Raw genomic sequence first — 27,205 nt, 5'->3', positions numbered from 1 at the left:
AGAGAATGTTGAGATCTACAAAAGAGGCCCTATCCAAGATGGGCCCGGGAGATTGGCAAACACGGCTTGATCAATTCCTCCTCATACAGCACATCACGCCAAGTGCTACCACAAGCAGAAGCCCTTCTGAGCTTCTAATGGGTTGCCGGCTAAGGTCCCACTTAGACCAGCTACACCCAAACTACTCTGCCGCATTGCCCCAAGATTTGACAAGCAAAGTAAGGAACTTTAGTGTAGGGGATTCAGTTTACGCCCACAACTACGCTGTGGGAACTCTGTGGATTCCTGCCATGGTAATAGCCATCACTGGACCTCGCTCTTACCTAGTAGAGTTCGAGGACAGTCGGAATTGGAGATGGCATGTTGACCAATTCCGTGGCCACCTCTCCAACTCCAATCTTAGGCAACCCGATGTAACTCCTGTATGAGTTAGCCAAAGCCCTCCCCAAAAGGAGCACGAAGTCACTCCTTCTACAGACAACTCAAGCCAGAAGGTACTGGGGCACTTATCTGTTAGTGTTGCAGGCACGCAGCGAGCTCTGAGCTAACTGGCTCTAGAAGCTCCAGCCGTGGCCAGAGAAAAGTTCCAGGAGCTTCCACCAGGCGAAACCGCAGACTGAAGAACACCCACCAGCTGAACTGGTGAGCCATCAGAAAGCCCGCGTGTCTATGTCACAAGTCGGTTGATCCCATCTAAGAGGGGAGAGGGGTGTTAGATACCAGAATCAGTTACAATGGTTTACACCAAGGTCCTCTGTTCCAGTGGGAACAGAGATTCCACCTAAGTGGCTGAAGGGTCTGACAGCTCCGTATAAAAGGGCTGCTGTAAGACTGAACCTTCGCTGGATTGTACATAGTTGTTTCAGAGTTAATAGAGAGCTGTTGCTGCCTAAGCCTGAGTGTACCTTTCCTTTACCCGATCTAACATTTACAGTTGTACAGACTTTTGTATGTGAATTTATCCTATTTCTAGAAATAGGTTGAATAGTAACATGGGATGCAGAGGTATATTTTACAGATGACTGTAAAAATAGTATTTTGGTAAATTTTATTTCTTCTATATTGAAAAAAAGATCAAAACCTCCTCCAGAGGTGTTTCTCTTTTGCCTTCTTCTGGAATAGGTATTCTTTGAGTTCACAGCCTAGTCAACAGTCTTGGAAGTCCCGAGTGTTTTATTATCTAAGTGCTAACCAGAGTGGATTGTCAATTGTGATGTTTATTTAGAGGCGTTCATAGAATAGACACAAAGATTTGGTCCCCAGATTTTTACCTAAAGTTATCCAATAATAAAATAAATAAACAAATTTGACTGATTTTTAACACAAACTTGATTATTAGAGTTAAAGATCTGGAGTGGAATTTTCCCAATCTGAGCCAGTTCTAGAATGATGCATGGTTTTGAACTCCCAGAAATTGTCAAGTTGGCTAACATAGATCCAGAAAATTTCTTTTGAAAAATCATTGCAAGGCATCAAACAAAGCAGTTTAATGTTTGTTATAATTGAAATAAGTGCAAATGTTACTTAAGTTTTTGAAAGGAAATTACTTGAGAATATTAACTATCCATTAATTAAGATTGTTAATTAAAGACAGATGCTGCTTAGCAACTTATTAAGAGGCATGAATAGGAATCAAGAATTCATTAAATCTATAGAGCTGGCAGGCATAAACTTGGTATGGTTTGCTTCCCAAAAATGTCATTATTAAATAGCAACTCCACATACCCCTTAAGAGAAACTTTGGGCTGTTTCACTATTATATACTTAGGCAGATATTGTTTTATAAATGCATTTTTCTCATAATATATTAAATTTGGAATATTCTAAATTGCTGTACTTTTTCCTGTACAATATTTTGATGTACACTTAATAAAATATTCAACAGGAAAATAATTATTGTATCATATTTCAATTTCCAAATGTTTCTGAAATCCAGAGATACTGATTTCTTAGATTAAGAAGGAACAATTTCCATCTCTGCTTGTATATGAAATGGACAACATGGTCTATGTAATATTCTTACTTCCACCCAAAATCAAAATTTCAACAGATTAATACATACACTAATTATTATTATTAGCCTGTAGTTCCTCCCCAGTTCCTTGTATCATGATTAGTTAGCTGATTTCATCAACAAGAATAGGTTCATATAGTTTTAAAAATTATTTATTGTTCCTTGTTAATGAGATGCAAATAGGCCAGTAATGTCATGGAAATTGGTATTATGTTTTATATGGAGCTGCAGAAACCTTGGCAGTTATGACCTTCAACTTAAAGGGTCTTCTGAGGGTTGACATACTTGGAGCTTGCTGCTCTCCATCAATCACTTACTGTTGCTACTTTGGCCCCAGAGTATACCCTGAAAGTATTTGTAAATTCAAGTAGCTGAGCTTGTTTATTTCCTTGGAAGCAACATAAAATGATAAACTAGTTTATTTTTCCACTGATGCTTTTGTACTCTACAAGATGCGTCTGTCAGCCAAATCTTAGGATACGTGATTTTATGTGGAAATTCAGTTTAACTTTATTTCTAGAAGTTTTAGTCATTAATGGAAAAAGTTTATTCACATGTTTGTTCTGATATGTTTAATCTTCCTCAATTCTCTGCCTTTACATCATAGCTTTATTTACTATTAATAAATTAATTTGTTGTATATCTATGTTCATACTATCATTTAGTATGATATTTTGGTTTAAAAATATTCTTAGATTTTACCACAGTAAATTAAATAAAATGTAAAATCCTATAAATCCTATCCTATTAAATAAAATGTAAATAAATCTTCATGGAACAATGCAAATAAAATTAAAGAAAGGAAGAACATTTTAAAAATAGTTTGAAACAGTTGTTTCTATTATTAGGCTTCTACTTAGCATTATCTGAAAAAAGAGAGATTGTTCAACCAACATTATCTTATAGTAGTTTATAACAGCTATATTAGGGCTGATAAGGGCTTGCAAAAATCTAGATGACCAAAAGATAGCAGCAAATAGTCCTCTGCTATTTAATACAGTAGTAATCCATGTTTGTAGTCCAGATCTAGTAGCCCTGCCATAGAATAAATATATATAATAGTGTCATATTGCTAGGTAGTCAGATCTGTGTTGCCAAAATGTAGATGACCACTTCAGACAGCATTGAAATGCTGTTCCAGTAACCCATCTTTCAATTAGACACCCTTTTCAACTAGAGCTGACATATTGTGTCCTCTCCAGTTGGATAGAGAACATCGTTTACCTCAGGTTTTCAATATTGCTCAAGTTATTTTAGCTTTTTCAGACTAGTTTCATTCTTCCCACCAATTTTCTTAGTCTAACTTTGGAATAGCATTATGCTATTTAATCTCCAAGTAGTTGTTCTTCCACTCAAGTTAATAAACAGCAAATTCCATTTTTGCAGATGAAGACTGAATGACAGTGGATAGCTATCCACACTTATTTTTAAATAAGAAGAATAGGGAGAAGATTTAGTATGATATTTTGGTTTTAAAACATTAATTTAAAATAAAAGTAAGCTCATGAGAACATATTTTTATGTACATGCGGAGTCATGACATCTGTTAGATTTTACCATATTATAAAACTTAGCTGTACTACCCATCACAGCTATTATCTATTGGGATTTCTACCACTTCATGTGATTGCTACAGTGAGATTATTTTGGCAGCATATGCTTGATTCTTCCTAGTCAGGAAAAATGTGACATTATAAGATGAAATACCTACAAAGGTCAATTTGTTCATATCGTTTATAATATATAATGGGGTGGGGGGAGAATCTACCTCAGTAGTACAAACTCCCAATGAGCCTAAGTAAGTGTTATAAGGGATGCCTCGTTCCATTTTATTATTTATAATCAGATAATACCTACCATGGAATGCTTTCGATCTGAACATATTTCTTTAATATGCAATCAGTGACAATATTATCCTGTTTTCACATAAAATCAATTTTTAAAGAGTCTGCCACCAGATGCAGATGCAGTTTGACTGTTTGGTATGTGACAATCAAACTTCTATCTAATTAAAGATTTTGAAGATTTTAGGACAACTGGCATTATTTGCCCACAGGATTTCACATATTTCTCTGTTTATATGTATATCAAGAGAGAGATAGAGGTGTCCCTGCCAGCTGCTAAAATGTCATTATACATCAATCTGATCAAGAAAAGAAGGATCTCTTCTTTTTCAGCTGCCAACATATTTGTTCAGAATGTTTTACTTTTTTAAAAATGTAAGACCAACAGTTTGGAATAAAGAAAAAACTAATGTATTTTTTTCTTCCAGTTCCCCGAGCAGCTCTGACAATAAGCAATTATTTATCAGTATTGACTCCTGTCTTGAATGTAATATTGGAATATTGTATTTCTGTTTTTAAATATTATTGTAGCGAAGCATATTATGTGTCATATTGAACATCTTGAGCTCAATTCTATTAGCTATTATGATGAAATAATTGATCAGATGAAATAACTTCATAATTGCAGTATAATGATCTGGGGTGAGTTAACTCTGGCTCAGAGTTAATGACTTTGCAATTTCTTGGTTGAACACCCAAAATTCCATCAAGCAACCTATATGCAATGTAATTGAGCTTTTTATCCATATATACTGGACCCTTACCCAAACTGCTTCCTTCCAGATACATTGGATTAAAAATCCCATTGTGCTATTTATTTATTTACTTATTTATTTAATTTGTTTGCTGTTTCTATCACTCTATAAGACTCTGGTGGTTTACAATTAAAACCATAAATATTAAAGTATTGAGACATTAATTACAATAATACAAACTAAAAATAATAATCTGAAGGCAAGGATATTAGTCCACCAGCTATCTTCAACATAGAGCACCCCTGACAGGATGCCTATAATACTATGGCCATATTGTCCAGAATACAATGAATGTTATTATTTTTATTATTATTTTATTTATTGTAGCCTGCCTTTATTATTTTTACAAATAACTCAAGGTGGTGAACATATCCAATATGCCTTCTTCCTCCTATTTTCCACACAACCCTGTAGAATGAATTGGGCTGAGGGAGAATGACTGGCCCAAAGACCCCCAAATGGCTTTCCTGGCTAAGGAGAGAGTTACTTTCTAACCTTCTAACTGTCCTGCTTTCCAATCTGGCACCTTACCCGCTAGACCAAACGGCTGTATCTGGAGGGTTATAAATTATTAAAATTCAGGAGTTTTATTTATTTTTTAATGAATTTATATATTGCTTTGTTAAAGGCTGCTCTCTAAATAGGATACAGAAGCAAGAACCACAGCCACTGAAATAAATAGAGCAACAAAGAACATACAATAACAGAAGTACAATATACAAACATGGCATCAATTATAACTAATATAATATTCCAGGCACTGAGATTACTACAACATCCAGCTCTTACGGAATGATCAAGTTTTTAATGAACTTCCAGAAGACCAGGACAATGGAAGCTACTGTTGCCGTATAACTTGCTTTAGAGTAAATCTGTTTAGGTTTGTTCTGCAAGATAATTCAGCTACGTAATGAATTTGCAACATCTTTTTCACAAAGATAGTTGTTACAGTATTTAAATAATATTTTTCCCTTTCTTATCTAAATTAAGATATTTGTTTTTGCTACCTAACATTTCCAAAATATAAATATCAACCTTCTCCCATTCATCATTCAGTTCCATTTCAAATGCATGAGTGAATATGGAGTTTGCAACACTTTCTCAAGCGCTGAAGCATGGAAAAAGATACACTCACTTGGATAACTAATCAGTTTATTTTTTTTACAAAGCAACCAAATCTAATTTATTTATATGCCCATCTGGGTTAAGAATGTTCAACTGAAGTTAAATTAGCTCTGATAGACTGCTACTGGCCTTTTCTTTCCCAGGAGAAGAAGTTGATAGACAGCTCTGCAGAGATGCTATCTACCCCGTTCCCATTGTCTGTGAAATTCCATGCCCCAAGGACTGCGTTCTCAGCACATGGTCTGGATGGTCCTCCTGCTCTCACACCTGCTCAGGAAAAACCACAGAAGGGAAACAGATGCGCACCCGTTCCATCCTGGCATATGCAGGTGAAGGTAAGACCATATATTAGCATTTTGCAATACACAAACATAAGGGTGTAATATTTTCTTAGGATTCATGACGAAGAATGTACAAAGAAAAGTTATTTCTCTCTCTCTCTCTCTCTCTCTCTCTCTCTCTCTCTCTCTCTCTCTCTCTCTCTCTCTCTCACACACACACACACACACACACACACACACACACACACACACACACAATATTTTAGTATGACTAGTAACAGTGTTGGCAAGTACAGAATACACCATTTTCACTGTGATTTGCCATGTATTAATGAGTTGTGAAATATCTGCAATGGTATATAGGAATGACCTTGGGAGACTGTGCAAAGAGACACTGCAAAGGGAATGATCAAATAAGAGACAGCATAGCCCACAGCTGGATATTGGATGGGGCAAGATGCTCAGAAGGGGCCATTCTTAGCTGTAAAGGAAGGGGAGGAGAGTGGGGGAGACATGTACTTTCAGATTTGTAAGATTCTGTCAATGTAGCTTTACAATAAAGTAGAATTAGCTCATCTGGTTATGTTTCCTATCTGATTGGCCACAGAAGACTGACAGTATCAGAACAGATGCTTCTAGCAGTTAAGGCTAATATCTCATCTTATATTGTCTTGTTTTACTTTCAAGTTGCTTACTTTTCCTTCTTGCATTTTGTTTTCCACATTTAGCTTTAGATGACGATGCCTCTTTTATATTTTCTTCATTCCTACTCCAAGAAATATTTCAGTGTAAGCAGGATTTAAATAGTGATATAGATTTTTTTTTGTTCAATAGCCATTTTAATCTTAAAAGAAAAGAAAAATGTATACTTTGCTTTTTCATCATTGCAAATGTTTTAAAGGAATTATTTTTAATTTGCTAATATATATTATAATGTTCTTAGCACATGATTTCATTTAGCTTTTATACTACAAAGAAACATTTAATTCTTTGAATCTGGAGGGAAAAATATGTATATTTCACTGAGTTTATGGCCATTCTCAAATAATTTACATTTCAGAGTGAAAGAAAATCACTTAATTTGTGTGTTGTTTCTACTAGGGATATAAAGGAAATCTGCTATAGATTTCAGTGGAAAAGAAATAGTGCAGTTTGGGAACATTCCCCCTGAATCACCAGAAAGCTCTGTGTTGATTAGCACCAATGAACTGAACCAATTAACATCCAGCATACATTTGACAAATTTGTATTAATAATAGTTATTTTCAAGGAGGTATTCTGCAAAAGGGATTAAAACAAATACTCTTTCAAAAGTATAATTTTACAGAATAAAAAAGATAACTTTAACAGAGATGTGCAGAAGCTGTTGCCTATGCAAAAAGGGCTAAAGCATTTTAAGTCCAGAACTATTAGTAAGCAGCTAATTAGTAACATTAGGAAGCAGCTGAGACAGATACCTTCCTACTAAATTGAACTGTAAGAAGGAGGAACTGTAAGAAGAAGGATAATAATACAGTCAGATTCTTTTATTATAGCTAATCTCAGTAAAAGTAGTTTTAGACTTCCTGCAAACTAAAGCAGTACTAGTTTCTGATCAAAATGTTACTAAAAATTCAGAAGCTTTCTCTTAGAAGAAATATGTTTGAAACAATATAGGGATTGCTTGTTACTGTCAGCTATTGTTTTGGAAAGTTATCTTTTCCCCTGTAATCAATATGTCCCTTTCTGTTGCTTACTCTCTGTCTCTCTCTGTCTCCCTCTCCCCCCTTCCTCCCTCTATGTAAGAGAGGGTAGGAGAGAGAGAGCAAAGAAATAGATGTGAGAAACTGTATGTGTTTTCAAATTTCTCTTTTCCCAAAAACTATGGGACAAATCTGCTAGGAGTCCAAAGGGAGGAATAGATCTACTTTTATAATTCAAAACATCTGTTACTCTCTCCACCTCTAAGCCCTTGGCATATGGCAGCCTATAAATACATTTTTAAAAGCTTTTTCAACAGGAAGGTGGAGGCTTTTCCAAGCATAGGTACTCCAGCTCTATGATTTATGAGTCACAAATGAGCCTCAAATTGTTTCATGCTTAATTTTTCATGATGCTAAAGGCTTGAGAGCCATGTAAAGAAGTAATATTGAGCCTTAAGCTCTTAGCTTCTCTAAGGCAATAGACATTAACTATATTCCTTTGTTCACACCCAGTATGGAACATTTTAGATATCTAACGTCTTGCTAAACCTGCAACAATGGCTGGGAGCCGATATTTAGGCAAGTGCCATTATTGAAATATATTCAGATAATGGGAAAAGACAGGAGACAACAGGTTTTCAGATTTGGCAAAAATAATTCCAGAATCTGGAAGATGATTAGGATACTGTCAATGCAGATCACTTATCTCTGTATGAAATGAAACTCATTTTAGACTGTAGCAAATTTAAGAAGCTTCTTTTACATAGTAACACAGGGAATATCTGACTATTTCAGATTATCCTCCCTGCAAGATTAGGAATGTTACTGTATTTTAGCAATTATCAGGGTGGATGTTTTTGATGATAAAGCAGTTTAATCACATGGCATTCCTTCCACCTTTCTGAATATCATAACTATGAAAGTAGGTCTGGCTTTTTCATAGGTGTCATAATCAAGCTAATTATTTCCAGATCAGAGCACAAAAATTGGTGTCTGATAATCTAAATAATCAGTAAACAGTGTAACATTTTCCCCAATATGCACATCACTGCTATTTACAATAGTTGTTGAAGCACACTGGAAACCAATTATGGCATACATAGGTCAAACTCAAGGGAGACTAGTAGATATTATTTCCTGCAAACTCTTATATTCAAATCAATAGAAAAATTGGTGTCAAAATAGCAAAGGAATATAATGAGTAGAAAAAGAAAGTCTGTGGCTTAATTACTTGTAGAACATGTCTTCTGATGGCCATTGCCATAGCTAAATAATTATCAATCTTTCTGAATCACGTGATAACATGACTTTTGGTCATCTCTTTCTTATTTAGGAAGGATAATGCAGGCATCTTTAACTTGGTGCCTTACAAACATGATGATAACTCTGGTTAAGAACTAAGAAAAGATAAAATGGAGAAAGAAATAAAATTACTTATGTTACCTCTTTCTAAGATGAGGTTAGTGTATACATGCACGCACATCTCAATATCCACCTTTAGTTGCTTTATAAAAATAGAAAATAAATAATTAATATTTATTAATTGATATTTAAAACTCTTACTTCTTAGCACTAATATACTATTACTAGTATATAGGTGAACAGAAACAGAGCAGGCTATATTTATATTAGCATTACTTTTTTGTAGCCTACAGACTGCATGTTTTGTAAACGTGTTTCCTTATTTTCATGTATGTGTCCGATTGGATTATACAAATCTGAAGTCTTACAACTCAACTACTTTTTGCCTGAAAGCATTTAGTTGATTAGTTCCTCTAATGAATCTATTTACGCTTTGATATGATAGTATCTCCATAGTTCCACTTAATATTCTGTACTGATGTATGGTAATGCTCATTCAGTTACTAATGAGTGTTAATGATCATTAAACTTTAATTAACAGAATATAAAACTAACTGTTTTTGGGGTCTCATGTATGTAACATTGAAGAAATTGTTCAGTCCCTATTGATAGACAGTGTAAGAAATTTCTCTCACACATAGACCCAGTGATTTCTGCAGTAATATTGCTTGTAACATAAAACATAGTTCTAAATAATCTAACCTGACAATAAATCCATTTGAGAACCAATAAATGGTTATGCATAGGATTTTATTTTTGTAACTTCATCACTGCATAAGTTCAGGGGCCATATTTGTTTATAATTGAGTCTGATCAGCCATGTTTGGTGGTAGCATCTGGCCAAATTCATCTGCTCTTAAAAGAATAGTAGGATTACACCTAGTTAATTGTTGTCAGCTAAACATTAGAATAAAGAGAGAGAGAGAGAGAGAGAGAGGGAGAGGGAGGGAGGGAGAGAGAGAGAGAATAATTCTGTATAAACCTTTTCCAATCAAGTGTAAAGGGTGTAAATGACAGAAGAAGCTATGCTATTTACCTCTATTGTTTTGCTTTATTAAACCTTTATCCTCTTCCCCTTTCTCTGAAGTTCTTAAACTGTATTTGGGAAAAGAAATATGGAAATGGGATCATAGTTTAATCATCAACAAGGGAAGGCTACATATTAGTCTGAGACTAATAGTAGGCATGTCAATCAAAATGTGCAGAGTACGCTAGAAGGGCAAATTTTCTAAGCCAAATTATTACAGTGTCCAGTGCCTCTATTTCAAGTGATGATTTTTCCTTTTTCATTGAATTTCCAATATTGCAAAGGTAAACAATACAAGGTCATCAAAATACTTCATTTCTTCTGTATGCTTGGATAGGAAAATTAAAATGAAATTAACCCTACAAAAAATAACTCATATCCGAATTTACAGCCTAAATGTTGGAGATGTGGCTCTCTCGATGCTACATATTTTCATATATGGTGGACCTGCCAAAAGGTTAAGGCATTTTGGATAAAAATATGGTGGATTATGCAAAATATCTTTAAAAGAAGGATAAAGTTTACTCCTCAGTTATTTTTACTAGGTATAAGTATTGACTTTACAGTGGTAGAGACTAACTTGATTCTGCACCTAATAACGGCAGCAAGACTGTTGGTGGCGCAATACTGGAAGAAGGAAGACTTGCCTACAATTCAAGAATGGACATTGAAAGTTACAAACTTAGCCGAGATGGCTAAAATATCGGCATATCTTAAAGATCACTCAAATGAGAGATATAAACGAGACTGGAAAAAATGGATTGACTATATACAAAATAAATACGGGACCAAGAAATTCCAGTTAGCCTATGCTTAAGATCAGAAATGATTTAAATTGTTTAAAGTTAGCTCAGCAAGAAGAAGCTAAGATCAATGTAGAGATGTCATTAATTTCTTTATTTCTTTTTTCTCAATAGATTTTAGACTGTGTTTGTTAAAAATCCATACCGTGTACGGGTTCTGGGAAGTCGGGGGGGGGGTAGGAGGTTGGGGGGAGGGTGGAGGGAGGGAGGGGTATACATTAGGCTAGACAAGAATTTGGTGGTAAACAAGAACTATTTTGACACACAAAAAAATTGTACTCCGATGTCTCATTGATTAAGGAATGATGAAATGTTTGTTTTAAAAGAAAATAAAACTTTTGAAATTTAAAACTGAAAAACAAACTCTTATCAAATAATATGGTCAATGGAGAGAGAAGTTGTAATTTTCCATTAATATTTTATTTGTTAGTGATATTCATTTGAAGACACAATGATAGCCAATGAAAATAGTCTTTTAATGCTAATTTGATTTTTACCATTGTCCATCCATTTATCTAAAGGATTTTTAGATTAAACATCCACAATCTCTTATATCAATTTAAATTAAGTTATTACTTATTGTATCTAAGAATTCAGTATAATATGGGGCAACTATAATGACATAAGAGGAACACAGTGGCTCAGTGGTTAAAACGCTGAGCTTGTCAATCAGAAAGGTCAGCAGTTTGGAGGTTCGAATCCCTAGCGCCGTGTAACGGAATGAGCTCCCGTTACTTTTCCCAGCTTCCACCAACCTAGTAGTTCGAAAGCATGTAAAAGGGCAAGTAGAAAAATAGGAACGACCTTTGGTGGGAAGGTAACAGCGTTTCGTACACCTTCAGCATTTAGTCACACTGGCCACATAACCATGGATATATCTTTGGACAGCGCTGGCTCTTCGGCTTTGAAATGGATACGAGCACCACCCCCTAGAGTCAGTAGTGACATGTGTGAGGGGAACATTTACCTTTACCTATAATGACATAGTTCAGATGTATCAAAAGACTCATAAACCTTGGCTCTCTTTTCTGTTTATAATTACTCATATTTTCCCATTATGTTCTAACCGGGGATCTTTGGTTATAAGAATTGAAAATATTGGCTGTTACCCTCTTAATTTAAATCTAGGTTCAGATGATGAACTTTCCTAGTCTTATTGACTGCAGTTTCCCTGTTCAGATATAATAAAATAATGGCATGGTGAACTAATTCTGGAACTGTTCAGTTGTGGAATATAGAGAAGACGAAATAATATAAACTGGGGCACAAGTTGAGATTATTCTACCCCCTATTCAAATCTAATGGCAAAAGGATACCATTGAAAGTTGTAGATGAATGTATAATTTTAGCCTTTGTTTTTAAACAAAAGATTCTGACATAGAAAACCATATAAACAGAGAAAAGACTGGACAAGATCCCTTTCCGTGTGTTTTCTAGATGTAAGGATGTATTTCATTTTGTTTTCAGAGAAAAGCATTCAGGCTGCTGAAGAGCCCATTCAGTCAAAAGCTTAGCATAACAAACAGCTTAATGCTTGTGTAATTTTTTTTCACCTATCTTGTTTAAAATGATGTATTTGGGGTGAGAGTATAGGGATACTAGTTATATTATCTATTCATTCCCCATTATGGTTACAATTTTTTAATATACTCCTATTATATACTCTATTATATACTCTAATATTATTTCTTGTAGGTGGTCTTCAGTGCCCAAATAGCAGCATGCTACAGGAAACACGCAATTGCAACGATCATCCTTGTACAGTTTATCACTGGCAGACTGGACAGTGGGGGCAATGCATAGAAGATACTTCTGTGTCCGCATTCAACTCTTCTGCAGGTTGGAATGGAGAAGCCACCTGTGCTGTTGGAATGCAAACGAGGAAAGTCATCTGTGTGAGACTCAACATGGGACAAGTACCACCCAAAAAGTAAATATAATGCTAGTACCTAAATGTCTTCTAAAGTACTTGTATTTATAGATATGTTAGGGCATAATTCCATGGTAGAATGGAACTCAGAACAGAATAATATTAAAAACAAGTCCACATTTGTTCATACAAATGCATTGGATTGAAACTACAGCATTTTGTTCTGGCTTATAAAACAGCTGTATCTATTTAAAGTGTTTTCAAATGGATCGATTGATCACTAGGTTTCCAATAAGATAATAGCAATATATAATATATGAAGTCTTGTGAAGGAAGAACAGAAATATGTTAGTTAATCTCTTGAACCATCATGCTCATGTCATTTAATAAGGTTTAAAGAGCAGAAGATGTACATAAAAGTGCAAATGAGAACCATGTTTTTACTTCTCTTAATAAAAAGAATTGGTGGGAAAAGATATAATCAATATTATTGGCTTTATCTTTAGAGTAACAGACTTCAGTTTATATTACTTCAGTTTAATTTGACCTTGAACAGGGTTGGAGGTCTGAGAGAGAAAGAGAGATAGCTGCAGATGTAATTATAACCTTGATTTAAAGGCAAGAAAACAAATACTATGATCAGAAGATGGAATATGCAATAGACACCTTTAGATGAACAGCTGAGTAAGGGAATAATAGAGAATAATATGACGAACCTACCATATGGTAATAATTTTGTTTTCAGTTGTTTTATAATCCATGTTGAATTATGATCTGGCAATTTATTGCCTTCTGATTTAATCAGACTAGTGTGCATTTCCCTGGAGTAAATTCCCCTTCCTATTTCTTGCACAAAACAAAATATCTTTCCAGACTTCCGATACAGCTTCCATTCAAAGTCCTGTTAATAAAACTTATGACTGAGATCAGCCTAGGAAATTATCCTGGCATAGTTACTACTGAATTACGGTGAAAACACAAAATTGTATTCCATTGTATAACCACAAAAACACTGAAATTCTCTTGAGTGTAGAGAAGATTTTTATGATGTTTTTCAGTTATTATGGTTTAATAGAGGTTTCCTCTGAATTATTGGAATGATAAAACAAACACTAGGTACAGAAATATTAATTGGAAAAAATGAACAAAGTGATCCATGATTCTGAAAGATAATGACATTCTCTTTAAAAAAAATTCCTTTTCATCTTTCCTTTTCTATTACCACTTTGACAAGTACCATATGGTTTTTACTGTTCATTTAATCTTTTCATTGTTTTTTATAGGTGTCCCGAAAATCTTCGTCCTGAAACTGTTAGACCTTGTTTATTGCCCTGCAGGAAAGACTGCATTGTGACTCCTTACAGTGATTGGACACTGTGTCCTTCTTTATGTCAAGAAGGTACTGTGCTTGTGTTTTATAGATAAATAATTTGAATTCCTTCTCCAGGCTGTTAACCTCATCACAAGTCTTCAAGGTTTATGTTGTGAGATTTCAATGTGATTTAAGCAAGTATAACTTTTAGTTTTAACAGTAACTGATTTTTCAGGGGCTGCTAATAAACTCACTAGAATTAAATGAACAGTAATTAAATATGCTGCAATTTACTTCCAAAACGCATTGAAATTCTACTTTATTGGTCAATTATTTTAGCATTCTGGTGCTATAGGCTTGATTAGAAACTAATAGATATTTTTTTTCCTGTCGGTGAGGAAATGTAGGAAATGTAACATACCTGTACCAAGAATCTCTTTCAGCCTTTTAAAAATGGCCAGAGGAAAATAATATGTATGATAACTTTCTGTTCCAGAACAAATCTTTCTACATCAGACCTTTGTAAGAAGATAACAAATGTCTGTCTCTCTGTCTGTCTCTGTTTTCAGTAATTTTATTTGGTAGATTGATTTGTAGCCAATTCTGATTAAGATGTCACATATCTATATGTAAATTGAATCAAATCAAATGAAAAATAAATGCATTAACAAATAAAAAATCCCTTGAACAAACAGTAAAAATAAATGCTGAAAACTATAAGTTGAAGCTAATGAGTTCCATCTTCTTCACCACCAAATCTTGACCACCAAAACCACTCTTTGGAAGATATCTGTAATTCTTAATGATTTTCATATTTATTTCCCCCTTCCTAAGATCATTATCTTTTAGTAAATAGCCTTCATTATTTCTTCTGATCTTTTTTTTTAATCCATTGATAAAAGCCTAACCTTCTTATTGAGGTAGATATCTCAGTTTAGTAAATATTAATATGGTTTTAAGCAGAAATGCTTTTGAGTTGACATTGTGCTGGTATTGGTTTAATTTGTTCACTTTATGGAGGGACATAATTGAAATTAAGAAAGTGACCTGATATACAATACCTTAGAATTCAGCTGCTTTGAAACTCATCGAATTTGATACTCAATGCATGCAAATTTTGTCCCAGTACTCATTGTTTGCTTGGTACTCAATACATAAGCTAGAACATGTCTGTGTTGGCTACCTTGTGACTCACTATATTATTCCTTATAGGAAAAAAATGTTTAGTAGTCATCATTTTTGGTACTCAACACACATTCCAGAACCAATTAATGATAAATACTGGGGTACCACCATATCAGTATCCAATAAACTTCCCCTTCAAATTCAGCAGTGCAGAGGATTTATGCCTTTTTAACATATAAACAATAGTAGAATAAAGAGATATTTTCCTCCAGTTTTATTCTATATTTTTCATAGAAGATAGAAGTTATAGATATTAAACTACTATTCTGAAAATAATAAACATCATGCAGATAAAGTTTAGGAATCTTAATTAAGCACATATTACAAGATGTTTAATGTAACTGGTTGCAATTATAATTCTGCATGCTACATTTCTTTTGAATTTCTTCTACACCCTAATTATGTTTCTAAAGTAGTTTTGATCGCCTGAATCTTGCCCACATATTTCTGCCTTATCTCTTTGTCTCTAGCAGGAGGCATTTATCTTAATATGTATGCACTGTTATTGCTACAGTCAATAATATAATTCCTCATTCATGTGAGTTAATCTCCTTGTGGCATATGGTGTTTGCGTTCACCTCCTCTTTGCTTAAATCCTGTCCTTGTTGTATTGAAAAGATACCCTGTTTAGTTCACAGCCTGGGCTCCATGTTGTGTAAAACGTGTGATCAATACAGGGTTACTTTTACAGCCACTCTGGTTGCTAATTAAAGTATTTACCAACTAATAAAGGATTAGACAGATTACACTTGTAACTGAAAACAAAAAGCATTTTGAAACTCTAGGCTTTAAATAAGTGCCTGAAATATTTAATATGATAACAAAGAAGAAAAACTAGATATGTGGCTCCAATGTGTCAAGTATAGAGTAATGCACAGGGTGGACAATACTTTGGTATTTCTTTAATTGCAATATCAAAGCCATTTCTTTTTAACATCAAGATTTATTGCATTTGCACCTCCATGTAAACATGACAGCAATGAGCACCTATGATGGATGTCAAGATTGGCATCTCTATTAAACAAGATGATTTATTTATGAATTGCATTCATATCTCATCTTTCGTTCAAGAACACAAGGAAATGCATAGAAGTCTGTTCCTCCTCACCTATATTACCTTTAGTATTCCATTCTGTTAGGTAAGTATGAAAGATTGTGATAGACTCATTGAGAAAGCTTCACAATTGAATGGTGACATAAACTTGGATCTTTCTAATTCTTGATCAGCAATAAAAATGCTTTTGTCAGGCAATATAAATATCTCAGTAAGTGCCCACAGTTGATAAAACTGCAAGATTATCTACGATCAGAGTAATATTGTGGTATGGGTCAGGATGGTGCACAGAGGTGCAACATAGTTCGGGAAGCGAGCGCAAGAGGTAAATACAGTATTTGACTGTAAATGAGAGATATCCATGAAATACTGATGATCTTAGATGCCTAAATCAAGTGAATGATATATTAAGCATAAGATATAAGCTTCCAAAGTAAGCTCTCATGGGCATTATGGCTAAAATGAATATATAGAGAAAATCACTTTGAAAATAAATGTGAGAACTTTATAAAATATTCAGAAATAAACCATGGCAGTATAATAAATTGTTTGTTTTTTGCTGTGCAATTACATCATTTATTGATAGTTTGTTTTAACCTAGTAATTAAAGTATGTTTGTTTTAGTTATGGTTCTTCATATATATTTAAAATGTAAAGGATTCAGCAACTAGTAGAGCTGTTTTATACAACATCTTTCTAATTTCTCAAATTTTAGTGCAGGGGTCCAATAAAAAGAGAAGCAAAATGGATGTTCGTATGTTTGTTCATAGGGTCAGTTGTTACTGTGACAAAACAATCTCGACACCGAGTCATCTTGCAGCTCCCTGCAAATGGGGGTCGTGACTGCCCAGAGACCTTATATGAAGAAAAAGACTGTGATCCTCCTCCTGTCTGCGTGTTTTATAGGTGACATTTTATTTTTTAACTAAAACTCCTTTTGTCCTCTGTCACTCTAGAACACAGAAGAATTGCCTTTTGGGGGAGCCAAGAATCACACTTAAATGTTTTGGATATGACCCATTTTACACGCATGGAAGGAAATGGAAGGTTTTTTTGATAGCAGTTTGCCATTGCCAGTCATATATGTAAATATATTCAAAATTGGAAAAAGGTTTCGTTTCAGAAAGCTAATTAAAGTTTTAGATGATGTGGGCTTGAATGGAAGATGATCAGGCAAACCTAGAGTTATAGATTAGACTGAAAAGTTCTATATGCAAGTAACCATCTAATTCAGTTGTGTCAAACTGGCAACCCGCAGCCTGGATGCATCTCGTGCAGGCCACACCCACCTTTCATGTGGCGGCAACGTGACAGCCCAAGTTTGATACCTTTGATCTAGTTGCTGGCTACAAAAATGGCCATTCAGCCACTTTTTTAAAAAAAAGATATGAATATATTCAGGGTAAAGATAACAGATTTAACTTTAATTTCAGTGTAAGTAAACAGCAAAGCAAATGGAAAGTCACATAATTATTTTTCTGTGTATATTTAAGAATCTTTAGAATCTCTTGCAAGTAATGAAACTGTGATAGGTTGCATGTATGTAGTTTTGTTGCTGAAAAAATAATAGATTGCTGTTGCTTTCTTCTGACTGATGATGATTGATTTTTTTTTAATTTTCTTTGCTATCCAAGTATTCATCAGGTGTAATCCTATTTTTCAGCACCAGCAAGGATCAGCTTGAAGTTGCCATTTTGTTAGACTTATTGAAAGTAAGCACAACAATTACTGTGACCTGTGTTCACATAGACATTTTGGATTGTTGTTGTTTTCTGCAGATGGAAAACACACAAATGGCGCCGGTGCCAACTTGTACCATGGTATGTTCGGCAAGACAGCCCAGGTGCCCAAGAGACATGTGGTCCAGGACTACAAGCAAGAGGTTAGAAAAACTAGAACTTATTCATAATATTCATCATATGGAGCTCACTGTTGTATTTACACTTTCATGAAGATTTTTCCCTCTTCAGCTACTCATGTTCCGTTGAATCCATGCTTTCATTTTGAAGTACCCTGTTATTCAATATATATATATAGCTCCAAGGACAGAACATTGTTAGTATCATGATTAGGGGACTGGAGGCTAAAAAATAAAAAGAATGATTGCTTGAACTGGGTATGTCTAGTCTGGTGAAATGAAGGACTGGGGTGACATGATAGCAGTGGTCCAATATCTCAGGGGCTGCCACAAAGAAGAGGGGGTCAAGCTATTATCCAAAGCACCTGAGGGTAGAAAAAAGAAGCAATGGGTGGAAACTAATCAAGGAGAGAAGCAACTTAGAACTAAGGATAAATTTCCTGACAGTTAGAACAATTAATCAGTGGAACAATTACCACCAGAAGTTGTGAAAGCAATAATGACATAGAGAACATTCTGTTCATTGCTGAGGAGCACTAGATTATGCTGTTACTGCTGCTGTTGGTGTTGTAGTTTCGATTTTCACTTTCCCAGAATCCCACCAGACCAGGTAGCACATCATTTTCAGGACAAGAGACGTGAGTGGCCTTTAACTAACACACTAGGGCTGCACTCCAGATAGTAAGGCAAGACAAAACTGGGGCCAGGATGGCAACTCAATTTGATTTGATTTAATTTGTATTTTAATTAAAACAAATTACATTAATTAAACACAGCTAATATGATTGCTCCACAAGGGTTTTAGTAATTTTCCCCTTCTTTCACATTCAAAGCTGGAGTTTTGTGACACCTTTTAGGGGATCTTTAGGGTTCCCTGGCTATGTAGCCCCCGAATAGCTCAGCACTGCACTCTTCTGCTCTAAGCTGTATGTAAAGGCATCCAATCACTAGATCCTGGGCTTTTCTTCTGGGGTGGGGAATTGTCTGTCATTAAATTAATAAATGAATAATAAAGCAGCAATAGAAAGATATTGGCTTCAGTCTTAGTCTTTGCCCTTCTGTGCCAGATGTGGATACCGAGTTTAGCTGCATCAGAAGGGAATGGTTCAAATATGCATATGCATGACAGTTAATCTTTCTCATTTAGCTTGGGTGCTGTTTTTCCTGGATTAATTAGGAATTAAATGAAGATGGCAAAAATTAAGTGAAAGTATGGAAGAAGCTTACCCTTGTCAGTTCCCAGTTGTAATTGGAATAAATGCACAGGTTGCTATTATAATTAAAGTAATATATTTGTATTTTAAGCTTTCTCGCTTTTTAAATCATGCTGAGCTAGGGTGAGTTCTGGAGTGAATCAGAAAATTAACAGAAGGGGTCATTCTTCAAGAGAACTCTGACTCTATCTGTCTTGCATAATTGTACTTTTGTTTCAAATCATACCAATGTAAATGAATATGCCGCAACTTTAATTGGAAGCCAATTTTCTTTCAATTCTGCCAGTGAAAACATTTTCAGGTTCCCTCTACTTCTCTCTCCCCATCTCCTTACTTGCTATGTACTTAACACAATAATTCAATTCACATATTGTGTTAATAGCACCAGCAACTTTGGGGAAATAAATAAAACATGTTCCAGAGTACCATCAAAATACACAGCGGAAAATAAAAAATGCAAAAACTTGACTAAATTCTTAAAATTCTGGCCGTATTCAAAAGGCTTTGCTAAATTCTTCTACATTATATAGAGGCATTTGATGCTGCTTTGCTGCTTTTTCATAGAATTACATTCCTGATCTTCAAAAACTCAACAGTTTTCTGAAGAACCTCCAATGGCAAAACTTAACAGTTGTGACTCAGTTTTATAAGATCATACAAGAGAGATTAGAACACCAAGATGATTCATCTGGAATTATTTGTCTTTGTATGCTATTAGAAAAGTATTGATGGCAATTGTGTTTCAACTTTTGCAGAAGGCTTTTCTTGATATGCCTGTATTATAAACATAGCTCATAACTCATCCAATTGTAGGAATTGAGGTCTGTAGATGAGAAGTAGAAGAAAGGAGTTAAAAAACATTTGCTACCCAAAGAAAAAAACAAGAATATAAGATAATTCAATGCAGTTCGTCCTTTCGCATCACCAGAAAAAAATAAGAAATAAATAGATATAAACAGGACTCAAAGCTACAACAATTCAAATGGAACAGAGGTGACCTGATAGCAGTGTTACAATATCTAAGTGGGTGCCATAAAGAAGAGGGACTCAACCTATTGTCCAAAACATCTGAAGGCAGGACAAGAAGCGATGGATGCAAACTAATCAAGAAGAGAAGCAACCTAGAACTAAGGAGAAATTTCTTGACAGAACAATTAATCAGTGGAACAACTTGCCTCCAGAAGTTGTGAATGTTCCAACACTGGAAGTTTTAAACAGGAGATTAGACAAAGATTTGTCTGAAATAGTATAGGGCCTAAGCAGAGGATTGGACTAGAAGAGCTCCAAGATCCCTTCCAACTCTGTTATTCTGAATAGTTCTAAACAAACATCATCCACTTTTGTTAATTGTTTGGCCAAATACATTTTGTTAAACACTTGTCTGGCTGTTAGATTATTATTTTTTTAAAGAAAATGTTACTTATAGCAGCAACTTCAGAAGTTAATGAATTTTCATGAGTCTCCTGGGTTAAACCTAAACTTAGAAAAATCAAAATGCTCTTACTTAATCAAAACATGCAACAAGGACAGAAAAAGACAGATCACAGTGTCTGATCTGTCCAATCACATACCAACATGAAAAGAGCAAATTTCCAAAGATGTACACACTTTTGTGTGAAAACCCTACTTAGTTTAGTTTAATTATCTGACATACATCAATATAAAAACAGTGAAAGGAGTCATGACTTTTTACTCCTTACACTTTTTTTATTTTATTTTTTCAAAAAAACAAATTAGTGATACACAGAAAAGGGTATCAAACTTTATAGGTAGCTGGATGCAGATCTTTTGAATAGATCAATTTAGAAATTCAGGAGATTAGTCATTATGTATTTATCATTAGTCATTATGTATTCATCAATAAACAAATGTGTGGATAATAGTGTGTGTATGTACACACACACAAACACACTGTGCTATGCAAAAATGTTAGGCAGTTATGCAAGAATTCTGTAAATTAAGAATGCTCTCATAAGCATTAATAGTTTATTTTTTATTTTATCGATTAACAAAATGGAAAGTAAATGGAAAGTAAATGAACAGGAAAGAAATCCAAATCAAATCAATATTTGGTATGACCATTCTTTGCCTTCAAAACAGCATCTATTCTTCTAGGTACCCTTGCACACAATTTTTGAAGGGATTTAGCAAAATTCCTTGAAGGATATTCCAAACATCGTGAAGAACTAACCACAGATATTCTATGGATGGAGGCTGTCTCAAATCCTTTTGTCTCTTCATGGAACCCCAAAAAAGACTCAATGATGTTGAGATCAGGGTTCTGGAGGGGAAACCATCACTTCCAGGATTCCTTGTTTATCTTTATGCTGAAGATAGTTCTTAATGACCTTGGCTGTATGTTTGGGGCAATTGTCCTGCTGCAATAAATTTGGGGCCAGTCATACACCTCTCTGATGGTATAACATGATGGATAGGTATCTTCCTGTATTTCTCAGCATTGAGGAAACCATTGATCCTGACCAAATCTCTAACTCCATTTGCAGAAATGCAGTTCCAAACTTGCAAGGTTTCACTGTTGCCTGAAGATACTCATTATTCTACCACTCTCCAACCCTGTGGTGAACAAACTGCCTCCTGCTACAGCCAAACCTTTCTAATTTTGACTCATCAGTCAGAGCACCTGCTACCAATTTTTCTGCATCCCAGTTCCTATGTTTTCATGCATTGTTGAGTCACTTAGCATTTCCGTCTGAGTTTTCTGGCTTTTTGGCCACAATTGTTCCATGAAGACCACTTCTGGCCAGACTTTTCTAGGCAGGGGATGGGTATACCTGGATCCTGTTGGTTTCCACCAATTATGTTGTGATGGCGCTGCTGGACATTTTCCAATGTTGAAGGGAAGTAAATATGATGTATCTTTCATCTGTGCATTAAGTTTCCTTGGTCGATTACTGCATCTGTGGTCTTCAGCATTGCTCATTCCTTTTTGCTTCTTCAAAAGAGCTTGAATAGCATATCTTGAAACCTCTGTCTGCTTTGAAATCTTTGCCTGGGAGAGACCATGCTGATGCAGTATAATTACCTTATGTCTGGTTCTTGTGCTCAGTTTTCCCATGGTGTATTACCTGTTTTTTTTTTAAAAAAAAATTAAATACAAATAATATAAAAATAATAAATACAAAAAAAGGAAAAAGGAAAAAAACCAAATACTACAATGTACCCCCAACCCCTGGAGACCTTTGTTTCCTCCTTATATTTCTTTGTCTATAATAAGTAAGAGATATATAATATTTTCCAAGTGTACCCTTATCCACTCCAAAACAACATATATTCCTGACAGTGTGGGTTCCAAATATTTTTACTACCGATTTGGGCACTCTCCCACACACAGGCGTGTGCATGCGCAGAAGCGTCCTGGGCAGGGGGGCACCGCCACTACTACTGGTTCGGTTGAACCTGGAGCAACCCATCACTGAAACTTGAGTAGCTTTATTCCCTTTGCCTTCCAACAACACTGATTTTATAAAATCCCCCCATATTTCGTTATAATTATTTGCTTTGATCATCCATTTTTAAATTTAATTTCTGTTACTAATTTATCATTTATTGCCATACAAATTTCATTGTACCCCTCATTTCTTTGAATATCCCAATTTCATCCCCAATATTTAGCCATCACTAATCTAGCTGCCATTATCAAATTTACAATCAATTCCTTTTTTGGCTTCATTTATATCTGTTTTTCCACAACAACAGTAATGCAATTCTCAGTGACAAATCTAAATTTACATTCAAAAGTGCTCCAAACTCTCTAAACACCATGTCCAATATTTTTTGTGCACTATCACAATCCCACCACATATATTTATTTATATGCTCTTTCTTGCACTTCCAATAAATATTTGTATATATACCATCTATTTGATTTAATTTACATGGTGTTAGGTACCATCTCCATATCACTTCATATCCTTTTTTCTTAACTCTAACTGACATATTCTTATATACTCTCTATTCCAAATGTTTTTCCAATCATTGTTTATTTCTCCCAAATCTAATTCCCAAATTAATTTTAAACCTTTTTGCCTGCTCTCATAATTCAGTTAATAGTCTATATATTTTTTCCAATTCTTTCTTTCCCTATATATTCTTCATTCATCTCACATTATTTTATAATCATTTCAAATTTTATAACTATCTTTCGCCTCAAATCTTTCTTCCACTTTTATCCATTTCTCTAATTGTATTAAATTCAATTGTGTATGACCTGTGACATGAACGGTTTTGCACAACCTTAGCTTAGTAGCAGAGTTGGCTGTTCCTGACCCAGTTTTAAGCTTCATACACAGCTGTTTCAGTTAATGACTGTGTTTCAACCTACATATGAAATTGATGATTATTAGCACCTGCTTGGTATAATTGGTTAACCATACACCTGACTCTAATCCTACAAAATGCCTGGCTCTGTGCAAGTGTAAGAATTGATGTTTTGAAAACAAAAGATGGTCATACCAAACATTTATTTGATTTGGATTTCTCAACTGTTCATTTACTTTCCATTTTGTTAATTGATAAAAAGAAACTGTTGACACTTATATTTCTGAAAGTATTCTTAATTTACAGCATTTTTGCACAACTGCCTAACAATTTTGTATAATTTTGCACATTGGCCTAGAATATGCTGTGGGAACATCAGGGCGGAGAATCTTTTCATAGAAGAATATGGCATTTTCAGTATTTCATCATATATTTTCAGAGTAAATATGTGCTATAAAAAGAAAAAGTGGGGTCATGAAAGTTTTGCCTTTGAAGATAACAGGCAATTACAAATATACATAAATAAATAATGCATAATTTGTATGAAATAAAAAATACCTTAAAGCAATCTAATAACTTCAGTACATATTTTTACAGCTTGTATAATTTGGTTATATTTGACTAGGCAATATAAATAGTTCAGGGATTTTTTTCATTAAAATGATTTTCATATACAGAACAGACTTTGTATTTAATTATCCACATAATATTAATTTATGAGTCCAGGTCCCCTTGTGGTAGAGTTTAAGCAATACTATCAGCTATGATTATATCAGACGTCTGTCTGAAAAATTAGAAGTGCAGTTTATTTCGGATAACTTTTTTGAAAACTTTGGATGTCAAGCAAGTGAATTTAAGTGAACTAGATGCTTGTTAAATTGGATATAATTAGCAATTGCATCCTTGTGGTTTATGGGAGTATTTTACAATTCTTTGTGGTTAATCCAGAATAAGCACATTTCTGATTCTTAGTGTTAATGCTTGTAATCAATTTAATGTGAGCGGAGTGATTAATTATTAGCCTGGCACAATGTGATAAGAGACTGGTTTTTAGTCTCAAATGCTATTTGCACTGTGTAAAATGGTGGACTTGGATGACAGAATGTTCAACTTAAACTGTTTTGGAATATGTATAAATTTAAGGTTTTCATGGACTGGCATTTAAGCATACTATTATTTTGCTTACTGCAGCTTTCCTTATACGGCTTATTAAATAATTTCTCATTAACACTTTCTGTTAATAACAAAGATATGTGGGGATTAGGGAATGCTACCTATATATACCTTGACAGCAATAATTCATTTCATGCCAGATAGTCATCAGCTGTGTGAGCAGTCTCACATTGTGAGCAGTCTCCCATTCCCGAATCCGTTTCATATTAGTATATTCTTACACTATCCTCTGTGCAGCTGAACTGATTTATTTCTGGTACAGCTTTGAGATACATAAGGGCAAATCTAAATTTTCAGAAGATATTACCTGAATAATTTTGCCTGTACCTCATTGTCTACCTGCAGCTGAGGTATTCTGAGGAACTAGTGTTTTCTCCTTTGTCCTGCTCTAGATGTTGTATATAGGCAGTGTAAGACATATGGATGATTGTATTTTATGCCAACAAACTTGTAGTCCCATTAGCTTCTGATAGTTTCCTGTGGGCTCAGCTCCTTTCACTTCGTCTTCTCTCCAGCCACCCTGATATTCTTTTGATTGGGAGAGAGACTAAATCCTAGCTTTAAAAAAAATAATAAGATGGATAACCAATGAGTTGGTTGGCCAAAAGAGTACAGGTAATCCTCAATTTACAACAATACATTTAGTGACCATTCAAAGTTACAATGGCACTGAAAAAAAGTGACTTAAACCATTTTCCATACTTATGACCATTGCAGCATCCCTACAGCCACACAATCAAAATTCAGACGCTTACCAACTGACTCATATTTATGACGGTTTCAGTGTTCCCTGAGGATCATGCAATCAGCTTTTGGGACCTTCTGACAAGCAAAGTCAATGGGAAAGCCAGATTCCCTTAACAACCATTTTACTAACTTAGCAACTGAAGTGATTTATTTAATAACTGTGGCAAGAAAGGTTGTAAAATGGAACCACTTATAGGGCTTAACAAATGATACATTAGCAAGAAAATCTCCATAAAACAGAGAGTATGGCTAGCTACCAAAAGCATTTCATTTAGTTTTTGCTTTTTATATAGAACAGGCAGCCATTTCTCTGTTGTATGAAAAGATGCTGGAGACAATGAGTTGTCCATGGCTGATTAAGAGTTGTATGAAGTGGTAGAATTGCTAGTCAAAAATAGTGCTTGTCTTATGACATGAAATGAAATATCATTCCAATAGATTCAAAGGAACTGTATCTTGTCCTCTGTAAGATACAGGTATGTATTCTATTATCAAATGCCTTGAAATGGTATTTCAAATGTTTTCATGTCTACAAATTTCTTTATGGAATTTTTTTATTGGAAAGGAGATCTTTTGTGTTTTGTTAAACTTCATTATAATATTCAGATGCATGTTGTTTCCGCTTTCCTATCAAATTTATTTTCCAAAAGGAGCTGTTTCCAGATTTATTTATTTTTACATAAGCATAATCTCAGTATATTTAGAATTGGAGCAAGAATCTGGGTTTTTTTTTCTTCTATAAATCTATTGTTCTTAGAATTAACTATACAGAGAAGTTAAATTATGCTGTTACATGGAGAGTAATATATAGTATTATTCTTTCCTTCACTGTACACTTGTATTGTATTTCTATGTTGCTTTGTTTGGATCAACTGCTGATTTGAATTACATGGGGGATATGCATTATTCTGTGTTTCCTAATATTTGAAAAATAAATCCATTGTGGAGAGTTCCTAGGGGAAATAATATTATTCATGAACATATTGCCTTACTTCTAAATCAAATGTGGGTGCCTATTGTTAGCTGCTATGTTGTCTAACCAATAAAAGGCCTGTCAGTTTCTTATAATTCCTTCTGCTTTCCTACTTCCAGCTATTACATGTCGCAAACAAGATGGCAGCCAGGCTGATATTGGTGAATGCCTAAAATATGCAGGGCCTTTACCACCCTTGACACAACTCTGCCAAATACCTTGCCAAGATGACTGCCTGTTCACAATCTGGTCAAAATTTTCTGCCTGCGGTTTGGACTGTGGATCAGTTAGAACAAGGAAGCGCTTACTAATTGGTAAGAATTAAATATCTGCAAATAGATGCAAATATCTGCATCTCTCTATTGTTGGAAGTAGTGTTGGTAATACGAGTAAGGATGATTGTAGTGACTGGGAAATAAATTGTATTTAACATTGATAAATTATAAGCAGTAGGACTTAAATTTAGTGATGTTCATAGGGATACATGTAAAAAGGCAACACGACAACTACAAAAATGCAATCAAAGTGCTGTTCTTTTCACATGTGCGGAATCAGATGTAAAAAGGGTTTGAATGCATAGTTGTGATTGACATCTTGATTTTTTTTAAACTTCCCCCTTAGGCATCCCCTCCTTCAGACATTTTAATG

At 34.6% G+C, this 27,205-nt stretch overlaps 1 protein-coding gene across 5 annotated transcripts in view; it reads left to right on the top strand.

Annotated features, from left to right (window-relative positions):
* THSD7A (thrombospondin type 1 domain containing 7A) overlaps window positions 1-27,205 on the top strand; it is a 292,617-nt gene that overhangs the window by 203,337 nt on the left and 62,075 nt on the right. For all 5 annotated transcript variants that reach the window (XM_087712745.1, XM_087712744.1, XM_087712743.1 and 2 more), the window contains exons 10-15: window positions 5,882-6,073; window positions 12,589-12,823; window positions 14,047-14,162; window positions 17,085-17,220; window positions 18,093-18,196; window positions 26,677-26,871. In XM_087712745.1, the coding sequence (XP_087568871.1) occupies window positions 5,882-6,073; window positions 12,589-12,823; window positions 14,047-14,162; window positions 17,085-17,220; window positions 18,093-18,196; window positions 26,677-26,871 (978 nt within the window). The remainder of the gene's footprint in view (window positions 1-5,881; window positions 6,074-12,588; window positions 12,824-14,046; window positions 14,163-17,084; window positions 17,221-18,092; window positions 18,197-26,676; window positions 26,872-27,205) is intronic.

This window comes from Thamnophis sirtalis, unplaced genomic scaffold, assembly GCF_051295495.1.
Source record: "Thamnophis sirtalis isolate CommonGarterSnake01/CBP01778 unplaced genomic scaffold, rThaSir2_p1.2 scaffold_4, whole genome shotgun sequence".
NCBI lineage: Eukaryota > Metazoa > Chordata > Lepidosauria > Squamata > Natricidae > Thamnophis > Thamnophis sirtalis.
Note: the sequence above shows the minus strand (reverse complement) of the source record. Positions and strands in the feature narration are given on the sequence as shown.